The 24,743-nt window shown below is 46.2% G+C and overlaps 1 protein-coding gene across 1 annotated transcript in view; it reads right to left on the bottom strand.

Annotated features, from left to right (window-relative positions):
- The window catches only part of LOC134949243 (cytochrome P450 2F2-like), a 207,246-nt gene that overhangs the window by 113,633 nt on the left and 68,870 nt on the right, over positions 1-24,743 (bottom strand). The window contains exon 4 of the mRNA XM_063937719.1: positions 22,791-22,940. Coding sequence (XP_063793789.1) covers positions 22,791-22,940 — 150 coding nt within the window. The remainder of the gene's footprint in view (positions 1-22,790; positions 22,941-24,743) is intronic.

Below are 24,743 nucleotides of genomic sequence, written 5' to 3'. Positions count from 1 at the left end.
GTGTGGACATTTGGGAGAATGCAAGGGCTTTGATGTGATCAAGAAGTTGTGCTCTTTGGGCTATATTTCCTTTTTTTAAAAGCAAACCAAGTTGCATATACTTATCCCTAAGTATCGCGCTTATGCGCCTCCCAGACCGAGATCAGAGATGTGTCATGACCGTCGTTAAGAGCAATATAGTCAGACATGGCTCGGCCAAGCTCGTCTTTTAGATGGGGATCACTGAATAAAAGCCCAATAAACCACCAGGTCCACGGGCATGGAGGTGCCAAGTGAGGGCTAACAGTGGCATAAACTGGGTCATGATCAGACCACATAAAATGACCAATGTAACTTCAAGGATAGTTTTGTAGAAACCGATGATCAACAAGAAAGTAGTCTATGCGAGAGTATATGGAGTTGGAGGTCGAATAATAGATGTAATCTTTTACAGTAGGGTGTTGTGTCCTCCATAAGTCAACTAGCTGGTGTTCATGATGGAGCTGGCAGAATCAGCGATGCACGTGCACGTGCGGAAAAGTGGTCGTACTCCACACAGTTTAAGCCAAGTTGGCAGATTAAAAAAAATAAAATATATATATATATATTGTTGTATAATTTGTTTGTACTGTTCTGCATACTGCATTGCAGTATGCTGCACCCCAGTATGCTGCACTCCAATATGCTCTGTACCCAAGTGCACATGCACAAGATCAGTTTGACTTCGCACAGTGTGAGCTGAGCTGCCAGTTAAAAAAAAGGAAAACTATATTGCTGTATAATTAGTTTGTACTGTTCTGCACACTGCGCCCCAATATGTTCTGTACCCCAGTGCACATGCATAAAGGCGGTCTCACTCCACACAGTGTGAGCCAAGCTGCCAATTAAAAAATGGATAACAGTAGCAGTGCCCAAATACTATTGCTGTAGCTGCTGCAACCAGTCATGAATATGATACTAGTCATTCAACATCATCTAAAGCCAATGCTCAATGGTGTAGAGCAGTGGTTCCCAAACTTTTTTGAATCACGGCACCCTAGAGTATCAGAATTTTTCTCATGGCACCCCTAGCCCAAAAGCTTCCTATTGAGAAATTCACAAAGAAATATTACATTAAGTAAATTGTATTTATATGTCATCCTTAAGTTCAATTATGTGGTGAGGGGCAAGGTTTGCATCTGTTTGTCCACATATTTTATGATTGGCAGCCACAGGCACTGGTTTTGCCTATTACAGTGACAATAAATAGTTTGAGTTGGTTCTGGACCACCAACATGAGGTACCCCTGCAAGTGTCCCGCAGCACCCTAGGGTGCCACGGCACACAGTTTGAGAACCACTGGCATAGAGGGTTTTAAAAATCAGGGCATCTGAAATTAAAAAAACAATATTTTACAGGGGTTAAGACAAAAATAAAAGCACTTATAATAAAGGGAAAGCATAGTGCAGAAAAACAAAATTGGCTACATGCCATTCCACCACACACAGGGCAATGAAAGGCTCAGGCCTTGGCCTTTATCTATGAGTGGTGGTTCTGAAACTGTCAGTGATACATCTTCTGCCTCTCATGATGATGATGATGAAAGACCTTTTCACTCAGAATCTAGAAGAGTTGTAAAAAAATGTAAACTACTAAGGCAGTAGAACAAACTGTGCATTCAGAAACAGAAATGCCACAAAACCCTGAGGAGAGTCATAGTGTGTCCTTGAGTGCTATGTATGAGCCTGACTTTCAGAGAAGCCGTCTTCCACCATTTCTGTTCCCTCTGTAAATGTGGGGATGAGCAGAAGAATTATAGTTGATGACACAGAAATTGAGGATGCCGTGGAGGTAGTGCAAGAGGATGAGGGAATTTTTGTAGCTGACACCAGTACTATTGAAAATGTTGAGGATGAGGATGTTGTTTGTTTAAGTCAGGCACCATGAGGAAGCAGTTCTTGGCCATGATTAGAAGAAATCCATTGTCATGCTTGGGCACAGGACCAATAAATCCACCTCTTATATGTGGAATTAATTTAACCCAAATCTTGACATTTGCTACACCATCTACAGCATTTGTAAAACCACAGTAAGCAGAGGTAGTGATAATATTCATATAGGAATGTCCTCCCTGTTATGTCATTTACAGGGGGCTATTGAAAAGTTTCTGACAACTTCAGAAACTGGTACTAAAAAAATAACAACAAGCAGTCCAACATCAGCTAGCCAGATCCTGGAATATGCAATCTCCCTTCATCCTCAATATCCTCAGTAATGATCACAGGTGAAACTTTCACTGATCAAAAGGCAGCAAGCAAACACGATGACCTAATTTTGATCTTATCCTGCGGCATATGGCAAGCCTAACACCCCCACATCTATCTCAGGTGCACATCATGCACATTACGATGACCAGGAATGGAGGAGGGTAAGTATTAGAAATGGGAAGGGAGAACAGAAGAATCAGACCAGTAAGGGTTAGCCAGGGAAAAGATGTGATGGAGAAACCAGAGAGCAGGCAAGATGTGGGCAACTGGAGAGTGGGCAAGATGGTGGTAGCTTAGTTTATATCAAACTGTAGCAGGGCATCCTGGGACTTGTGGTTTCACAACAGCTGGAGAGTCACAGGTTGACTAGACCAATGTAGTCTCAAGAAAGCTTCAGCACATGCTCAGTAGCTATCTTGGGATAGGTCATGAAGCCTCCCTGGGAAACATGAATATTGTAGTCTGTGTAGTAACAGACTCCTTTTTCAACAAACAACACAACCTTCCACTTCAAGCTTCTCCTTGTTACACATTTATTTTTAGCTTTTTTGTAATGACCTGTAAAATAAATGTTAAATAGATGAAAAGACATCAACATACAGCCATGGCCAAAAGTTTTATAATGACACAAGCAGTGTCGGACTGGGGTATCTAGGGCCCACCGGGATAATGTAGTGGTAGGGGCCCATGTTTAAGGGTGTGGCCAGTCTCTAGTGGGGGGGGGGGGGGGGTGCCCAGCTGCCACATTGGTTTGCCTAACCATTTTGCATGGGTTGGGCCCCTTGATAAATACATACAGTAAATACTGTAATGCATATATGATAATGTACTAGAATAACAGCATAATCTGGAACCTGATCCTTAATGGAGGGGGTGGGGGCCACAGGCAGTAGGGCCCACCAGAGGAATCCCTGTGGGCCAGTCCAACCCCGGACACAAGTATTGGTTTTCACTAAGTTTGATGCTTCAGTATATTTAGACCTTTGTGTTAGATGTTACTATGGTGTACTAACGTAAAATTACAAGTATTTCATAAATGTCAAAGGCTTTTATTGACAATTACATTAAGTTTATGCAAAGAGTCTGTGCAATTTTTCCTGGCATGCTGTTTATTAACTTCTGGGCCATATACTGACTGATGGCCGCTCATTCTTGCCTAATCAATGCTTGGAGTTTTTGTTTGTCTACTCGCCTCTTGAGGATTGACCACACATTTTCAATGGAATTAAGGTCTAAGGAGTTTCCTGGCCATGGACTCAAAATTTTGATGTTTTGTTCCCCAAAGCCACTTAGTTATCACTTTTGCCTTATGGCAAGGTGCTCCATCATGCTGGAAAAGGCATTGTTCATCACCAAACTGTTCTTGGACGGTTGGGAGAAGTTTCTCTTGGAGGATGTTTTGGTACCATTCTTTATTCATGGCTGTGTTCATGGCTGTGAGCCCACTCCCTTGGCTGAGAAGCAATCCCACACATGAATGACCTCAGGATGCTTTACTGTTGATATGACACAGGACTGATGGTAGGGCTCACCTTTCCTTTTCTGGACAAGCATTTTTCCAGATGCCCCAAACAATCTGAAAGGGGATTCATCAGAGAAAATGTCTTTACCTCAGTCCTCAGCAGTCCAATCCCTGTACCTTTTGCAGAATATTAGTCTGCCACTGATATTTTTCCTGGAGAGAAGTGGCTTCTTTGATGCCCTTCTTGACACCAGGCCATCCTCCAAAAGTCTTCTCACTGTGCATGCAGATGCACTCATGCCTGCCTGCTGCCATTCCTGAGCAAGCTCTGCACTGGTGGTGCCCCAATCCCATGGCTGAATCAACTTTAGGAGATGGTCTTGGCGCTTGCTGGATGTTCTTGGGCACCCTGAAGCCTTCTTCACAACTATTGAACCTCTCTCCTGTGAAGTTCTTGATTATCCGATAAATGATTGATTTAGGTGCAATCCTTCAAGCAGCAATATTCTTGCCTGAGAAGCCCTTTTTGTGCAAAGCAATGATGACTGTATATGTTTCCTTGCAGGTAACCATGGTTAGCAGAGGAAGAACAATAATTTCAACCACCACCCTCCTTTTAAAGCTTCCAGTCTGTTATTCTAACTCAATCAGCATGACAGAGTGATCTCTAGCCTTGTTCTCATCAACACTCTCACCTGTGTTAACGAAAGAATTGTGAGGACTCCGGGTTCATGTGTGTGTTATTATCACCTATCGCTCATCTCCGCCTTGAGAAAGGCAGCATTTACAGCTCCGCATCGCGCCCCGGGGGCCACTGCCAGGTTCTGAGATCACACAGTAAGCATGCAATCGCAAGGTACAATGGCACCTTTATTTTCATGCACACTAATTATACATGAAAAACCATAACCAAACTTTATACATTATTTACAGGTAGCATTAAAACAATTATAGTTAAGATTATATGAGAAAGAACCACACAGAAGCAAGAAACTTCTGCCCCTACACAGTCACTAGCCACCTCAGGGAATACTTGCGTTTGGCGACGCCTGGCGGATGCTGGTTGCTGGAAGGGGCAATGATGTCTGTCTTGCCAGAGCCGGCCCTAACCAATATGATGCCCTAGGCAAGATTTTGTCTGGTGCCCCCTAGCACCACCGCTAGTTCCGCCTCTGACCCTGCACCCCTTTCCCAACACCATCACCCCCCACGCATAGCAGTCCTTTTTTTTGCTGTCCTACCCCCTGTAATTTAAATAAGAACAGTGTGCACATTTGGCCTTACACATATGCCGCACATTATTAGTGCCCTTATACACATAATGACACACATAGTGCCCCTTACACATATGTTACACATTATTAATGCCCTTATACACATAATGACACATGTAGTTCCCAGCGTGAGTCAACTGGCAGTTCTGCTAACGTTGGGTGCCTATTTTTTATGAAAATGCATCTTATTTGCATTGCTATGTGGCTAGGATACACAAGCAGCTTCTGCTGATTAAAATGATATGTGGCATGCCTATATACTGTGTGAGACTGTGGCTGTATCTGCATATGAAATGCTACATACAGAATATAGGCATGCCGCATATCATTTTAATCAGCAGAAGCTGCTGATGCCCCTAGGCATACCAGATGCCCTAGGCAATTGCCTAGTTTGCCTATACCTAGGGCCGGCTCTGTGTCTTGCTGATCCCATCCGTGTGGCCTGTGTGAATCCACTACACTTGCAAGTATGGTAAGATGGAAAAGTCACCCAGCTCCTGCTAGCACACTTAAGCCAGTTACCTAGGATAGCGCCTGTGGGAGCAATATGCTTGGCTGCGTTATCGCCTGTTGGGCCTCAGGTATCTACGCACAGGCTGACAGGACATTATCCTGGCAGCAGCCTGCGCTCTCCAGTCAGCTTTTTCTCAACTCTCTCCCAAAACCCTGGCACGTCACCTTATAAAACCTCTGCTGCTTGTCTGAGATAGGGGACACCTCTACCTCTGGGATTGGTGGGATTTTCAATCCTAATATTTAAAAGTGTGCAGGGACACAATTGGTCCGCCATGGGGATGGTGCCTGGTCGTCTACTGAAAGGCCATCCAGAACAATAGGCACTAATTATGGAGATAAGGAGGCTGGCTGCCCTGAGGCCATAACCTGAGTCTATTTTAACCCCTTGTATTAATTTGTGACGTCACAAGCCCTTCAGCTGACTGCTGCTTTCTGTGAGGTAGGGCTGTGGCAGAGGGGGGTCAGGCCTGCACTTCCTGTTTATAACTTACATGATAGTTATCTGGCTGAGCCCACAATGGACAACAAAATATTACACCCCTGCATTAACGTACTGTTAATGCAGGGGTGTAATATATTGTTGTCCATTGTGGGCTCAGCCAGATAGCTATCATGTAAGTTATAAACAGGATGTGACAGACACATATCAGGCTCAGGGATATATTCCATGATAGGCATAACATATATACATGGGACTATTTCCCACCACAGGCACACATCTGGTACGTAGCGAAATCACCTTCTTGGGTTATTCAGTACAACATCATATACTTGTACAACCTAAAGTCCTGTTATGTCCATTGCATACAGTAGTAAGGGGTATACAGCTCAGATGTGAATACAAGCAGTGGTGTTATAAAGGATAATAACGAGATTTATGGTAAGAACACTGAGGTACACTGGGCTCCACAAGGAATTACATGGGGGTGTAGAGTAGGATCTCGATCCAAGGCACCAACAGGCTCAAAGCTTTGACCTTCTTCCCAAGATGCATAGCGCTGCCTCCTATATCACCCCGCCTCCGTGCACAGGAGCTCAGTTTTGTTAACTAGCCCAATGCAGTAGCAGGTACCAGAGATGACAATTGCTCATAGCCAATTACACCACACACTCACCACAGGAGAGCGTGTCAACGACTATGCCAATACCAACCCAAAGAAGCTAAGTGCGTCAGGGTGGGCGCCTTGTGGAGCCCAGTGTACCTCGCAGAAAGATTTAACAACGGTAAGTTCTTACCATAAATCTCGTTTTCTGCTGCGGGGTACACTAGGCTCCACTAGGAATTACATTGGGGATGTCCCAAAGCAGTTTCTCATGGGAGGGGACGTACTGTAGCGGGCACAAGAACCCGGCGTTAAAAGGAAGCATCCTTTGAAGTGGCGGTATCGAAGGCATAGAACCTTATAAACATGTTCCCTGAGGACCACGTAGCCACCTTGCACAATTGTTCAAGGGTCGCACCCCGGTGGGCCACCCAAGAAGGGTCAACCGACTGAGTAGAATGGGCCTTAATGGTAGCAGGAGCCGGACGACCAGCCTGTACATAAGCATGTACAATCACCATTCTAATCCATCTAGCCAGTGTCTGCTTGGAAGCAGGCCAGCCACATTTGTGAAAACCAAACCCAAAAAGAAAATCAGATTTCCTTACGGAGGAAGTTCTCTTCACATAGATACGGAGACCCCGTACCACCTCCATAGACCGTTCTTTGGGAGACAACTCAGGAGAATTAAAGGCCGGAACCACAATCTCCTGGTTAAGGTGGAAAGAAGACACCACCTTAGGCAAATAACCCGGTCGCGTTCTAAGAACCGCCCGGTCACGATGAAAAATCAAATGGGGGTACTTACAGGATAAGGCACCCAAGTCCGAGACCCTTCTAGCTGAAGCAATAGCCATCAAGAATAGGACCTTAAGGGAAAGCCACTTAAGGTCAGCAGAGGCAAGAGTCTCAAACAGAGACACTTGCAAGGCCTCCAAAACCACCGACAGGTCCCAAGGGGCCACAGGCGGCACATAAGGAGGCTGAATCCGCAACACACCCTGAGTGAATGTATGGACATCAGGTAGGGTAGCAATCTTTCTCTGAAACCAAACCTTGAGGGAGGCAAGAAGCAGGCCTAAGTCCAGGCCCTGTTGTAGGAAGGCCAACAGTTTGGCCATGCTAAACTTGAAAATGTCATGATTGTGAGATGCACACCAAGTAAAGTAAGTATTCCAGACCCTGTGGTAAATCCGAGCAGAAGCCGGCTTACGGGCCTTCAACATAGTTTGAACGACCGCCTCAGAAAAACCCCGGCATCAGAGGCCGCCTCCTTAAGGTACAGGGAAGCCGTGGCAATATATGAGAGACATTGTCAAGCATGCTCTGACGCGTCGGCAGACAGTTCCGTTTCGAGTTCCTGAGCCCACACCTTAACAGCTTCAGCAGCCCAAGTCGCTGCAATTGTTGGCCTTTGCACAGCCCCCATTAGGGTATAAATCACTTTTAAACAGCCCTCCACACGTCTATGCATCAGTTCCTTCAGAGAGGTCACGTTAGTTACTGGCAAAGCAGAGGAAACAACCATAAGCGCCACATGAGAATCTACAGGCGGTGGGGTTTCACAATTTTTACACACCTCCACAGAGAGAGGATAGCGAGCCAACAGTCTCTTATTTGGTGTAAACTTTGTCCCCGGATTTTCCCAGGATTCCTGACGTATGTCAACCAGGTGTTTAGAATAGGGCAAAACCTGTTTAACCACCTTCTTACGTTTAAACCTATCCGGTTTCTTAGAGACAGTTTCAGGCTCAGAATCATCAGACACTTGAAGAATGAGCCGAATCGCCTCAATCAAATCCGGGACATCCACGGGTGACTTCCCTTCCCCATCTGAAACGTCAGCGCCAGTGTCAGCGGGGTCAGTATATGCACCGTCCTCCTCAGAGCACGTGTCGGTTAAAGCCGTGGATCGGAAAGTGTCAATGGCCCGTTTAGAAGACGACTTAGTCTTAGGCGGACGAGAGTGAGACTTAGATTTAGTCATAGATTGGTTCAAATGCTGCAGCTGCGTGGAAAGCTGATCCGCCCATGGCGGGTTCACAGCAGGGACCATAAACTGCTGCAATGGCACAGGTGGTCCCACAGGGGGCGTCAATTTAGTCACAAGCGTGCTTAGCAATGTGGAGAATGTAGCCCAAGGCGGATCCTGTGATGCCCCAAGCGCTACTGACCCACTAGGGGGATAATGAATAGTGATGAGCACCGGAAATTTTTCGGGTTTTGTGTTTTGGTTTTGGGTTCGGTTCCGCGGCCGTGTTTTGGGTTCGAACGCGTTTTGGCAAAACCTCACCGAATTTTTTTTGTCGGATTCGGGTGTGTTTTGGATTCGGGTGTTTTTTTCAAAAAACCCTAAAAAACAGCTTAAATCATAGAATTTGGGGGTCATTTTGATCCCAAAGTATTATTAACCTCAATAACCATAATTTCCACTCATTTTCAGTCTATTCTGAACACCTCACACCTCACAATATTATTTTTAGTCCTAAAATTTGCACCGAGGTCGCTGGATGACTAAGCTCAGCGACCCAAGTGGCCGACACAACACCTGGCCCATCTAGGAGTGGCACTGCAGTGTCACGCAGGATGGCCCTTCCAAAAACTACTCCCCAAACAGCACATGACGCAAAGAAGAAAAAAAAGAGGCGCAATGAGGTAGCTGTGTGAGTAAGCTAAGCGACCCTAGTGGCCGACACAAACACCTGGCCCATCTAGGAGTGGCACTGCAGTGTCACGCAGGATGGCCCTTCCAAAAAACACCCCCCAAACAGCACATGACGCAAAGAAAAAAAGAGGCGCAATGAGGTAGCTGTGTGACTAAGCTAAGCGACCCTAGTGGCCGACACAAACACCTGGCCCATCTAGGAGTGGCACTGCAGTGTCACGCAGGATGGCCCTTCAAAAAACTACTCCCCAAACAGCACATGACGCAAAGAAGAAAAAAAAGATGCGCAATGAGGTAGCTGTGTGACTAAGATAAGCGACCCTAGTGGCCGACACAAACACCTGGCCCATCTACGAGTGGCACTGCAGTGTCATGCAGGATGGCCCTTCCAAAAAACACCCCCCAAACAGCACATGACGCAAAGAAAAAAAGAGGCGCAATGAGGTAGCTGTGTGACTAAGATAAGCGACCCAAGTAGCCGACACAAACACCTGGCCCATCTAGGAGTGGCACTGCAGTGTCACGCAGGATGGCCCTTCCAAAAACTACTCCCCAAACAGCACATGACGCAAAGAAAAATGAAAGAAAAAAGAGGTGCAAGATGGAATTGTCCTTGGGCCCTCCCACCCACCCTTATGTTGTATAAACAGGACATGCACACTTTAACCAACCCATCATTTCAGTGACAGGGTCTGCCACACGACTGTGACTGAAATGACGGGTTGGTTTGGACCCCCACCAAAAAAGAAGCAATTAATCTCTCCTTGCACAAACTGGCTCTACAGAGGCAAGATGTCCACCTCATCATCATCCTCCGATATATCACCGTGTACATCCCCCTCCTCACAGATTATCAATTCGTCCCCACTGGAATCCACCATCTCAGCTCCCTGTGTACTTTGTGGAGGCAATTGCTGCTGGTGAATGTCTCCACGGAGGAATTGATTATAATTCATTTTAATGAACATCATCTTCTCCACATTTTCTGGATGTAACCTCGTACGCCGATTGCTGACAAGGTGAGCGGCGGCACTAAACACTCTTTCGGAGTACACACTTGTGGGAGGGCAACTTAGGTAGAATAAAGCCAGTTTGTGCAAGGGCCTCCAAATTGCCTCTTTTTCCTGCCAGTATAAGTACGGACTGTCTGACGTGCCTACTTGGATGCGGTCACTCATATAATCCTCCACCATTCTTTCAATGGGGAGAGAATCATATGCAGTGACAGTAGACGACATGTCCGTAATCGTTGTCAGGTCCTTCAGTCCGGACCAGATGTCAGCATCAGCAGTCGCTCCAGACTGCCCTGCATCACCGCCAGCGGGTGGGCTCAGAATTCTGAGCCTTTTCCTCGCACCCCCTGTTGCGGGAGAATGTGAAGGAGGAGATGTTGACAGGTCGCGTTCCGCTTGACTTGACAATTTTCTCACCAGCAGTTCTTTGAACCCCAGCAGACTTGTGTCTGCCGGAAAGAGAGATCCAAGGTAGGTTTTAAATCTAGGATCGAGCACGGTGGCCAAAATGTAGTGCTCTGATTTCAACAGATTGACCACCCGTGAATCCTTGTTAAGCGAATTAAGGGCTCCATCCACAAGTCCCACATGCCTAGCGGAATCGCTCTGTGTTAGCTCCTCCTTCAATGTCTCCAGCTTCTTCTGCAAAAGCCTGATGAGGGGAATGACCTGACTCAGGCTGGCAGTGTCTGAACTGACTTCACGTGTGGCAAGTTCAAAAGGTTGCAGAACCTTGCACAGTGTTGAAATCATTCTCCACTGCGCTTGAGACAGGTGCATTCCACCTCCAATATCGTGCTCAGTTGTATAGGCTTGAATGGCCTTTTGCTGCTCCTCCAACCTCTGAAGCATACAGAGGGTTGAATTCCACCTCGTTACCACTTCTTGCTTCAGATGATGGCAGGGCAGGTTCAGGCGTTTTTGGTGGTGCTCCAGTCTTCTGTACGTGGTGCCTGTACGCCGAAAGTGTCCCGCAATTCTTCTGGCCACCAACAGCATCTCTTGCACGCCCCTGTCATTTTTTAACTAATTCTGCACCACCAAATTCAAGGTATGTGCAAAACATGGGACGTGCTGGAATTTGCCCAGATTTAATGCACACACAATATTGCTGGCGTTGTCCGATGCCACAAATCCACAGGAGAGTCCAATTGGGGTAAGCCATTCCGCGATGATCTTCCTCAGTTGCCGTAAGAGGTTTTCAGCTGTGTGCGTATTCTGGAAAGCGGTGATACAAAGCGTAGCCTGCCTAGGAAAGAGTTGGCGTTTGCGAGATGCTGCTACTGGTGCCGCCGCTGCTGTTCTTGCGGCGGGAGTCCATACATCTACCCAGTGGGCTGTCAGTCATATAGTCCTGACCCTGCCCTGCTCCACTTGTCCACATGTCCGTGGTTAAGTGGACATTGGGTACAACTGCATTTTTTAGGACACTGGTGAGTCTTTTTCTGAGGTCTGTGTACATTTTCGGTATCGCCTGCCTAGAGAAATGGAACCTAGATGGTATTTGGTACCGGGGACACAGTACCTCCAACAAGTCTCTAGTTGGCTCTGCAGTAATGATGGATACCGGAACCACGTTTCTCACCGCCCAGGATGCCAAGGCCTCAGTTATCCGCTTTGCAGCAGGATGACTGCTGTGATATTTCATCTTCCTCGCAAAGGACTGTTGGACAGTCAATTGCTTGATGGAAGTAGTAAAAGTGGTCTTACGACTTCCCCTCTGGGATGACCATCGACTCCCAGCAGCAACAACAGCAGCGCCAGCAGCAGTAGGCGTTACACGCAAGGATGCATCGGAGGAATCCCAGGCAGGAGAGGACTCGTCAGAATTGCCAGTGACATGGCCTGCAGGACTATTGGCATTCCTGGGGAAGGAGGAAATTGACACTGAGGGAGTTGGTGGGGTGGTTTGCGTGAGCTTGGTTACAAGAGGAAGGGATTTACTGGTCAGTGGACTGCTTCCGCTGTCGCCCAAAGTTTTTGAACTTGTCACTGACTTATGATGAATGCGCTGCAGGTGACGTATAAGGGAGGATGTTCCGAGGTGGTTAACGTCCTTACCCCTACTTATTACAGCTTGACAAAGGCAACACACGGCTTGACAAATGTTGTCCGCATTTCTGTTAAAATACTTCCACACCGAAGAGCTGATTTTTTTGGTATTTTCACCAGGCATGTCAATGGCCATATTCCTCCCACAGACAACAGGTGTCTCCCCGGGTGCCTGACTTAAACAAACCACCTCACCATCAGAATCCTCCTGGTCAATTTCCTCCCCAGCGCCAGCAACACCCATATCCTCCTCATCCTGGTGTACTTCAACACTGACATCTTCAATCTGACTATCAGGAACTGGACTGCGGGTGCTCCTTCCAGCTGATAAAGCTAAATATTTATCGTATATAAAACACTTTAAGAGGTCTAAGAACACTGTACGCTATCTACGTAAGAAGTACCGTAAGGGTACGCAAGTTGTGTAGCGATCGCTCAACCGTAGTCGAGACGCTCAAGCGTCACGTTCGCTTACGGCCCAGTGATCACAGGCAGGCACGCTATTGGCTGCCGACTAACGTAATGATTCGCTATTGAGTAGCGTACGCTCGGGACCACGAGGAGATCACCAGCGGTGCAGACGCTTACAACGTTTAAACCTTTATATCTTTACCTTTAACAATGAGATACACAGTATACCTTAGTGTAGAGACAGAGTGTAAGTGCAACCTGGTGTAACCTGATTAACTACAAAGCTGCTTGAGCGTCACCGATGCTCAGAGAATACTTAACCCTATAAAGAATACACAGATACCTGGGCTTAGGGTCCAAAACCTATTATATGTATTATAACTATTATACTTGCAAAAGGAATCACAGTACAAATGATACACTACAGTATAACATAGACTAACTAACCAGATAACTACACGGGAAATACAATACAATACAATTAAAGGAAAATACGAGAGAAAGAGTAGAGAGAGAGAGAGAGAGAGATGGCTCACAGTAAGACAATATGATTACGGAGAAAACTTACGCACAAGGGGAACGATCGCATGCGCCTCGATATCCAGCTCCCGATTATCAGCAATGAGAACCGTTGATGAGAGTGAATCTGGATATGGTCGGCCTGCCTATTTATGCCCCACACACAATACAATTCAATGGTCCCTACAATCTCATTGTCCATTGGACACAGGAATTCGGCTTCGCATTATAACAAAAGGTCATAGGTTGATTCATACAGGTGGGCTGTGACTGTTTCCAACTGTTCAGGTGGGTGGGATACTGGGTTTCCCGCCGCATGACTAAGTAAGAACAAATAATAGTAAATGGACATAAACTTCTTATGTCCATAACTATTCGCACGAGCGATTAATCCGCTCCAAACCAACACCGGAATATTGCTATTTAAATACTCTTCCGATGGGTACCAAACACTACTGTATGACCCCTGTTAGACCCTTCGTACAATACAAAGAGGAATCTCTCCGTTCAGGAACATGCTATGTTAACCAAACTTTCAGAATCTATCAAAGGGACCATGATCTATAAAATACCTTATTAGTGAAAATATGTAACGATTGAGTCGCACGCTACGACTACACAAACTTTACCGTAAATACGCATACCGAGCACCAGCGGGTGCACGCAACAGCGGGTATGCGCACTCACGGGAGAGCGCACGCATGCGCAGCGCGGACCTGAATGAGGTGCAAATATGGCAGTGTGCATAGAGATATTTTTCTGACTTTGACACAGCACTTGCAGGGGGCGTGCAAATGGTGGAAGGCGCATGCTCTTCACGTCCAGTGTTGGGAAGGTCAGGCATCGCAAACGACACAATTGGACTCTCCTTGTGGATTTGTGATTTCGAAGAACGCACAGTTCTTTGCTGTGCTTTTGCCTGCTTGAGTCTTTTCATTTTTCTAGCGAGAGGCTGAGTGCTTCCATCCTCATGTGAAGCTGAACCACTAGCCATGAACATAGGCCAGGGCCTCAGCCGTTCCTTGCCACTCCATGTGGTAAATGGTATATTGGCAAGTTTACGCTTCTCCTCCGACAATTTTATTTTAGATTTTTGAGTCCTTTTTTTACTGATATTTGGTGTTTTGGATTTTACATGCTCTGTACTATGACATTGGGCATCGGCCTTGGCAGACGACGTTGATGGCATTTCATCGTCTCGGCCATGACTAGTGGCAGCAGCTTCAGCACGAGGTGGAAGTCGATCTTGATCTTTCCCTATTTTTGGAACCTCAACATTTTTGTTCTCCATATTTTAATAGGCACAACTAAAAGGCACCTCAGGTAAACAATGGAGATGGATGGATACTAGTATACTTATGGATGACGAGCGACTGCCGACACAGAGGTAGCTACAGCCGTGAACTACCGTACTGCGTCTGCTGCTAGTATAGACTGGATGATAATGATATAAAAAATATATATATATCACTACTGCAGGACAGGTATATATTATATAATGACGGACCTGCTGGACACTGTCAGCACTGCAGACTCCTAAAGTAAACTACTAGTATGAAGAAGATAGAAAAAAAAAAAAAACACCACAGGTAGGTATACAATTATGGATGGACGAGCGACTGCCGACACATAGGTAGCTACAGCCGTGGACTACCGTACTGCGTCTGCTACTAGTATAGACTGGATGATAATGATATAAAAAATATATATATATCACTACTGCAGGACAGGTATATATTATATAATGACTGACCTGCTGGACACTGTCAGCACTGCAGACTCCTAAAGTAAACTACTAGTATGAAGAAGATAGAAAAAAAAAAACACCACAGGTAGGTATACAATTATGGATGGACGAGCGACTGCCGACACAGAGGTAGCTACAGCCGTGGACTACCGTACTGCGTCTGCTGCTAGTATAGACTGGATGATAATGATATAAAAAATATATATATATCACTACTGCAGGACAGGTATATATTATATAATGACGGACCTGCTGGACACTGTCAGCAGAATGCGTTTATAGAATAAAAACACCACACGACGAGTGTTTAACTTTTTCAGGCAGACAATCACAATATACTGGTGGTCAGTGGTCACTGGTCACTGGTCAGTCACACTGGCAGTGGCACTCTGGCAGCAAAAGTGTGCACTGTTAAATATGTACTCCTGCTATAACTGCTCCCCAGTCTCCCCCACAATTAAGCTGTGTGAGCAGTGAGCACTCAGCACAGTCAGATATACATAGATGATGCAGCACACTGAGGCTGAGCACAGATATGGTATGTGACTGTGTATCGTTTTTTTTCAGGCAGAGAACGGATTATATTAAATAATAAAAATAAATAAAACTGCACTGGTGGTCAGTCACTAGTATAACTATCAGCAAAACTCTGCACTCTCTGAGTACTCCTCCTAATGCTCCAGTAAATCAAGTGTCTCACTCTCTATCTATTCTAAACGGAGAGGACACCAGCCACGTCCTCTCCCTATCAATCTCAATGCACGTGTGAAAATGGCGGCGACGCGCGGCTCCTTATATAGAATCCGAGTCTCGCGATAGAATCCGAGCCTCGCGAGAATCCGACAGCGGGATGATGACGTTCGGGCGCGCTCGGGTTAACTGAGCAAGGCGGGAGGATCCGAGTCGCTCGGACCCGTGTAAAAAAAGGTGAAGTTCGGGCGGGTTCGGATTCCGAGGAACCGAACCCGCTCATCACTAATAATGAACCCCCTGAACCTGAACTCTCAGGTGCTAAATTATCCTCCGTTGCTTCAGCGGCCTCACTACCACGCAGTGTGGGAGAGGCACCAACGTCGTTTCCACGTGTAGCAGACATAACTATGTGCATAATAATGGGCAACCCGGTACAAGGTGTAGCAGACTATACCTAGCAAGAACTCTCACACGGCACAGACCGGAGGTTCAATAGATATAGAATATATTGGGACTAAAAATCACAAGCAAAAATACCCCCACAGCATATCTTGTGATATAATCCTACATTGAAAATAGAAAAACCTGAAACACTTGGCCCCCTCAGGTATAGCAATATAGGAATAGCACTGCAATAAGGCAACCACGCAGCAGCTACATGCACACACACAGATATATAGTGTACCATGCAGAAATTATGTACCATAAACTGCACTGGACTAGCAATACAAAGTAATACTCAGAATAGCTATATGTGATAACTATAGATATAACAAACACAGTCAGCACTGGATGTATATCACAGGGTGTTCGTACCACACAACCCTGAAGGTATGCACTCTCTTAACTAACACAGTCCCAGTGACAGGTAGAATACTCAAGTGTCATGTAGGAAGCACAGCACTGGCAGTCAGGCGGTTCCACAGAGGAGGATTTGCCTCAGCAATTCCAGGAACAGCAAGGCTCAAGCTGTAATGGCTGCTGACCAGGAATGAAGGAGAAGGAAGCTACTCCAGGGCGGGAACATTGTAGAAATGGTGTCCTGGGGCTGGGGGGAGGGACCTCAGGTCCGGCCTGCTCCCCCTGCTGGCATCCCCACCGGGTGCCCGAGCAGAACATAAAACGGGGGAATTGTACTAAATCCCCCTGACCTGTTCCCAAAATAATACCCTGGTGGCTAGTGGAGCAAGCTGCCCAGTAATCAGTGCCTACGCCAGCGCGCGCATCCCGCCTCCTACAGCCGCGCTGGATCACGGTAAAGTGCGGCACAGGAGCCCCTTACCTCCCCCTTGTCTGCGGCCCCGCGATCCCGGAGATGCCGGCGTGTGTGTGACTCACAGTTAGGAAGAAGCCTTCGTCTCCGCTGCAGTGACCCGGCAACCCCGGCGTGGGAGTATAAAGCGCTGCTGGGGGTGATAGAGCTGCACGCTGAAAAGTCTCTAAGACTTTACCAGCAGCAGCCCTTGAAGTCTTCAAACAGAATCCTCTGTTCAGTCTTTAAAATTACTTTGAAAAACGCTGCTTAAGGCAGCCACCTGTAAAGTGCCTGCATACTGCAAGGCACCAACTTACAAACTGAGCTCCTGTGCACGGAGGCAGAGTGATATAGGAGGCGGCGCTATGCATCTTGGGAAGAAGGTCAAAGCTTTAAGCCTGTTGGTGCCTCGGATCAAGATCCTACTCTACACCCCAATGTAATTCCTTGTGGAGCCCAGTGTACCCCGCAGCAGAAATACCGTTATCTCTGGCATTCTGCCGTTCACTACTGAAGCACAGGACCAGGCTGGCCAAAAAAATATGCAACGTGACGCTGGCATGGCCGCGTTCCGTTACAAGAATCACTGACATGATGTCAGCTGGTCCTTTTGTGGCAAGGCTGACATACAGTGGAAATATTGTTTTTTGGATTAAGTTCATTGTCATGGCAAAGAGGTACTATGCAATTAATTGCAATTAATCTGATCACTCTTCATGACATTCTGGAGTATATGCAAATTGCCATCATAAAAACTGAGGCAGCAGACTTAGTGAAAACTAATATTTGTGTCGTTCTCAAAACTTTTGGCCATGGCTGTACAGTACCATGTGACTTTACTGAGAGCATTAGCTATAACAAAAGTCTCCTGATTTAGGACTGCTGTCACTTTCATGATTCTTGATAATTTTCACACTTGTGGTTACTAAGTCTTGCAAAGTCACTGCCTAACTAGGATGACCATGGGGGTGATTCTGAGTTGATCGCAGCAGCAAGTTTGTTAGCAATTGGGCAAAACCATGTGCACTGCAGGGGGGGCAGATATACTGTAACATTTGCAGAGAGAGTTAAGGTGTGTACACACGGTAAGATTTTTTCATTCGATTCTGACTATATAGTCAGAATCGGATGAAAAGATAGTGCAGATCGCAAGGTGACAGTCACCTTGCGATCCCGATCCGATGCCGATGCGCGGCCCCGCGCGGTCGGCATCGGCAGAAAAAATAGGCTGTGCAGGCAAGTCAATCCTGACTATCTCTATAGAAGAGATAGTCAGGATTGACACTTAGCCAAAATCGCACATAGCCAGCATCGCAAGCACACTCATTATGTGCTTGCGATACTGGCTAAGTGCCGACCCGGCCCCCTGTCGCACGGTGAGAATCGGATAAGTCCGAATCTCACCGTGTGTATGCACCCTTAGATTTGGGTGGGTTGTTTTGTTTCTGTGCAGGGTAAATACTGGCTGCTTTGTTTTTACACTGCAGTTTAGATTTCAGTTTGAATACACCCCACCCAAATCTAACTCTCTCTGCACATGCTATATCTGTCCCCCCCCTGCAGTTCACATGGGGGGTCATTCCGAGTTGTTCGCTCGTTATTTTTTTCTCGCAACGGAGCGATTAGTCGCTAATGCGCATGCGCAATGTCCGCAGTGCGACTGCGCCAAGTAAATTTGCTATGCAGTTAGGTTTTTTACTCACGGCATTACGAGGTTTTTTCTTCGTTCTGGTGATCGTAATGTGATTGACAGGAAGTGGGTGTTTCTGGGCAGAAACTGGCCGTTTTATGGGTGTGTGCGAAAAACGCTACCGTTTCTGGGAAAAACGCGGTAGTGGCTGGAGAAACGGAGGAGTGTCTGGGCGAGCGCTGGGTGTGTTTGTGACGTCAAACCAGGAACGAAACTGACTGAACTGATCGCAGATGCCGAGTAAGTCTGGAGCTACTCAGAAACTGCTAAGAAGTGTCTATTCGCAATTCTGCTAATCTTTCGTTCGCAATTTTGATAAGCTAAGATTCACTCCCAGTAGGCGGCGGCTTAGCGTGTGCAAAGCTGCTAAAAGCAGCTTGCGAGCGAACAACTTGGAATGACCCCCATGGTTTTGCCCAACTGCTAACAAATTTGCTACTGCAATTAACTCAGAATTAGGCCCCATATTATCCCTTTTACCTGTGACACTCATGGATTACACAGGTTCTGTTGCCGATTAAAATCAGTTGAAATGTAGGCTTGAAGTCAGCCAGTCACAGAACCTGTGTAATTAATGAGCATCCCAGGTAAAATGGATAATATGGTCAGCCTACTACTGCCTACCTTGGATTTCCATTCACACCAATCAGATTTTAGTTTTGGTTTCTGGATATCTTGATGCTCCATGACTGCAATGTTCTCAAATTCTTCATCATGAGATAAGGAAAGGGGAGAGAATCTCTTTGCACTGGATAAGTTTATATTTTTGAACCAATATCACACAAAAATTTCTAGCAATGTTGAATATATGGATAAAAGTTCAGGTGGTGCACCCCTAGAGTTTAAATCAGGAAATGCACAGAAGAAAAAAACAATGCTTTGAGATAAATCCAATGAGCTGCGATGATCTCATCACGTCAGCAGCCGCACTTTACAGTGGCCCAAATTCGCTCAAAAGTGCTCACCACCCCATAGAGGTCCGAGCAATTTTGTGCAAACTGGGGCTGCAAGATCAGGTGCCAGTGCCGGCATTTAAATGCCATGGCAACAGAACATCGCACCTTTCGCGGCTAATTGGATCAACCCCTTGGGGGGGGGGGGGCACTATTAAAGAATAAACAGTAATAAAACAAATGCAATTTATTGATATTTATTAAAAGCTATACATACCATATCAATAACTCTTTAAGGAGTAAACAGACATACATATAAATAAAGCAAAATCCAACATAAGAGGTCAAAAATACCTTAAGACATTTTTTACAGCCACTCAAGTACAGCACAAGGGATATTTTATGCCTGATATTCTAGGTATATACATACTGTATAAACCCAATAATGGGGATAATTCCAAGTTGATCGCAGCAGGACATTTTTTTAGCAGATGGGCAAAACCATTTGCACTGCAGGGGAGACAGATATAACATGTACAGAGAGAGAGAGAGAGAGAGATTTGGGTGTGGTGAGTTCAATCTGCAATCTAAATTGCAGTGTAAAAATAAAGCAGCCAGTATTTACCCTGCACAGAAACAAAATAACCCACCCAAATCTAACTCTCTCTGCACATGTTATATCTGCCTCCCCTGCAGTGCACATGGTTTTGCCCAACTGCTAAAAAATTTCCTGCTGCGATCAACTTGGAATTACCCCCAATGTGTGGGAGTGAGAGTAAATGCTTCTGTGTCACATCAAAATCTTCAATTGACTTGTCATTATGCATTTGTCACACAAGAAATAAATGAAGAAACAGACTGCTATAGATTGTTTTGTAACTAGAAGCCGTATGCAATTATTCTCTTGCCCAAAAGTCAGGCTAAAATAATCTACAGTACCTGAGTTATACATAAGAATCCACTGTAGCAAATGACTTGTAATAAGGACTATTTAATCCATTATATTTGGGCTTGTGATGATTTTAAAATAACATATTACCCACCACCATCATATGTGGATCACATACCTCCCAACATGACCTTCTCCAGGAGGGACAGAATGCTCTGTTCCTGGACTTCCCTCCTAATGTATGATTGCCATCACCTGTAGTGAAATATCTTTCTTATCCATTAACCTGTTCAACACAGATGTCTGCAATCATAAATTAAGAGAAAAGTCCAGAAACAGAGCATTTTGTACCTCCTGGAGAGGGTCATGTTGGGCGGTATGCAGTTACGTACATATCACAATTCTTGAACAAGTCTGTTCAGGGTTGGACTTGCCCACTGGGGTACCAGGGAAACCACCGGTAGGCCCCACTGCCTGAGGGCGCAATCCTTCCGCTAGGGATCAGGTTCAAGACTGTGCACTTGAATTATACATGGTTGCATTACACTGCACTAAACTATTGTGTATTTCTGTGGAGGCTGACCACACCCCCTTTGTAGGCTGACCACACCCCTAAGTATGGGCCCCTATCACTGCATTCCCCCATTGGGCCCATCATGCCCCAGTCCAACATTGAGTCTGTCTTTAGCTTGGTGCCTCTTTTGAGTGTGCAGCTGCAGAACAGGAAGAGAGGCCTACTCACAGCACATCATTGGTGGCTGCCGACCCGGGGAGGGATTAGCCACCAGGAAGCACACACAGTTCCAGTGAGGCTGGCAGGGAGCTGGTATTTGTGGAAGGGAGTGACAGCTGTGCATTCAGTCCCTGAAGCTACCTTTAACAGGGTGGAGGAGGGATTCAGGCAGCGCAGCGCATTCGTTTTTATTGCAGCACAGTGCCCATGAGATAGCGGCCGTGCGGCTGCTCAGCTGGAGAAGCCCTCGAGCCGGCCCTGCACACGCGCACCGTCACATCACCAGGTGGAAGCACTGCCGAGACACATTGTATATGCAGGGCATGGAAGGCAGGTAAAGCCTTACATTGTCTCTGTCAGCGTCACCATTTAATCCACCAGGACTGCGGCAGCTAGAGGGGGGCCTAGGGTGTTGAGGGCAGAGGGGGCAATGCCTACCTAGAAGGCTGCAGTAGAAGAAAATTTAATTTCCTGTCTACTGCAGGACAATGCTGTGGGCCTATTTTAGAGGGTGGGCCTGGAGCTGCAGCTCCATCAGCATCATTGTTGATCTGGCTCTGCTGGTACTATTTCTGTATGTTTTTTAACTTGCTGTAATTTTAGTGCTTTTGTACATTGTATCATGTTTTGATATATTTGAAGTGACTTTCAGTCTTGCGGGAGAATTCAATAATTAATGCATATTTGAGCTTAAGCTGGGTACACACTAAACAATATCGTGGACAAGGGCCGGATTCCGACACATCGATCGTGATATCGTCAAGTGTGTATGCACGCTCGCACTGATGATGCACGCTCGCATGCAGGTCCGATGGGTGACAGAGCCATGCTGCTGAAAGTGTGTGCTGACAATGGAGGTAATTCCAAGTTGATCGCAGCAGGAAATTTTTTAGCAGTTGGGCAAAACCATGTGCACTGCAGGGGGGGCAGATATTACATGTGCAAAGAGAGTTAGATTTGGGTGGGTTATTTTGTTTCTGTGCAGGGTAAATACTGGCTGCTTTATTTTTACACTGCAATTTAGATTGCAGATTGAACACACCACACCCAAATCTATCTCTCTCTGCACATGTTATATCTGCCTGCCCTGCAGTGCACATGGGGGGTAATTCCAAGTTGATCGCAGCAGGGAATTTTTTAGCAGTTGGGCAAAACCATGTGCACTGCAGGGGGGGCAGATATAACATGTGCAGAAAGAGTTAATTTGGGTGGGTTATTTTGTTTCTGTGCAGGGTAAATACTGGCTGCTTTATTTTTACACTGCAATTTAGATTGCAGATTGAACTCACCACACCCAAATATAACTCTCTCTGCACATGTTATATCTGCCCCCCCCCCTGCAGTGCACATGGTTTTGCCCAACTGCTAAAAAATGTCCTGCTGCGATCAACTTGCAATTACCCCCAATATTGCCGGTACACAGATCGTCTAGTCTGTACCCAGCTTTTGTATCATTCCTAACATACTGGTGCTTAATTTTATTTATTTACATTATATATTTTATTATTTGTTATAGGAGAAATAGGTATGGGTTTACAGAAGTGAAGATGTTTCCCATAGCAACAAATCAGATTCTGCTTACCATTTATCTAGCACCTTATAGAACATAAATGCTACAATCTGATTGGTTGCTATAGGCAACATCTCCACTTCTGTAAACCGGCACTTTAGCAAATATACCCCATAGAGTTCTGTGTTCATGTACATTACCATTTGCTTTTCTCAGCATATCAATAAGATACTCGGCCTCCTCCTTTATCCGCTCCTCAATGCTGCGTTTCCCCATCCCGAAGTTACTTAGCGTTAACACAGAAAAATGTCTCAGCTCCTTCCACTTCTCACCATTGCTGAATGCCACATCTGCCAGATAAAATACAGTAGAAGAGTAAATTATCTATGGGGTATTACAACAACTACTAAAAATATAGGGATATTAGACACCGTAAGAATTTGATTGCCCCTGGGCTGCAGTGCTGTCCAAAGTGTGCAGGGGGAGTTGGCCAGCACATGTGAACATGCATGTGAAGTTGTATGTAACATATGTGCTGGCTTCTTTGCTTAGGGATTGGCAGCTGCCACACACACAGAAGACAGGCATACAGTGCTCGGCCTGTCAAAAAGCCCGCCCCAGACTCCTGTGAAACCAGCCAATGGGAGTCTGGGGGCAGGCTTATTAATGATAGACACGATGAGCACTATGTGATTGTCTTCTATGCGTGTGGCGGCTGCCAATCTCCGGGTAAGGATGCCAGAACATATGTTACATACAACTTCACATGATTGTTCATATGTGGAGAATTCAATTCAATGTTATGGACATGATGTGCAGTTCCAGCATGGCACACTATGGCCACTGGCATTGTACATTTTCCCTCACATCCCATGGAGATGTGAGAAAAGACTTGTGATGCTGGCACTACCGTACATGGCTGAAATATGCACAGCAATGCCTGATGAAACATTGCATAAAATAGAATTTCCCCTGTAGTGACATTATGAAACAGACACACAGAAATGGCTGACATTTATCTTGAAGTACAAACCCCATCACAGAGTGACTGATGGATATAACTGATATCCTTCCTCTTCCCACCTTCATTTATTCACAGGTCCGTAACTAGGTGTGGGCGGAGGGGGCAACGCAGGGCCGGATTAACAATGGGGCGGATGGAGATGCAGCTCCAGGCCCCCCATTGAAAATAGGCCCACAGGCTCCCCTGCAATGAAGCCAGTATTGACGGTAAAAAAAACACTGGCTGCACTGCGTTGTCCCCACAGCGGGCTGCACTTACCCCTCTATTAGGCCATATGCTGTGATGGGAGCTCATCTCCAATCGGCATCGTATGGTAACAGCACCCTGCACAGCCATTCTAGCACCCTGCACCTCTCATAACTTGTGCAGTTCCTCTTTCCAGCCTGGGGTGTCACTTTCTGCTCCGGATGCTTCTAGACATGCTGATCTAATCTCAGTGTTGAGATACAGACTGTAGTCTGCTAGAAGCACCAGATAGGAGAGTGACACCCCAGGCAGAAAGGAGGAACTGCACAGGTTGTGAGAGGTGCAGGGTGCTAGAATGAACACTACAGTATCCCTGATGCTGCAGCCTGTGCTAGTGCTCGGTGGCTAGCTGTGCAGTACTTCATGATACAAGCCCCACCCACTGCATGACATCATGCAGCGGGCGGGGCTAGCACTCAGCACTGCTGCCATGTCACAGATTATACTGAGTCGAGGCAGGAAAAGGTAGGAGAGAGAAGTTACACGGGAGGGAAAGTAAAAGAAGGAATGTAAGGAAGGAGTGCAGTTAAAGAGTAATGCACCTGAGACAGACAGTTAGGTAGGTGATTAAGGTGTGTTAGAAAAGTAAAGAAATATACTCTGTGAGAGCAGTGCCGGATATCCCACTAGGCACGTGAGGCGTATTTCCCACTAGGCAAGTAACTGGGGGCGGCAGGGTGATCTTCCCTCTCCCATTAGAAAAGCTCATGTCCCTCTGTAAGTGGCGCTGCCGGCGCGGGTGCTCACTCCTCCTCTGCTGTCCCTTCTGTCCTCATCACCTCCCCCCTGTATACATTGTGCGGCGCTCAGGGCCGTTTCTAGACAATTTGGCTCCCTGTGCGAGATTTCAAAATGCGCCCCCCCCACTTGCTTTAAAAAAAAA

Source organism: Pseudophryne corroboree, chromosome 8 (assembly GCF_028390025.1).
Source record: "Pseudophryne corroboree isolate aPseCor3 chromosome 8, aPseCor3.hap2, whole genome shotgun sequence".
Taxonomy (NCBI): domain Eukaryota; kingdom Metazoa; phylum Chordata; class Amphibia; order Anura; family Myobatrachidae; genus Pseudophryne; species Pseudophryne corroboree.
Note: the sequence above shows the minus strand (reverse complement) of the source record. Positions and strands in the feature narration are given on the sequence as shown.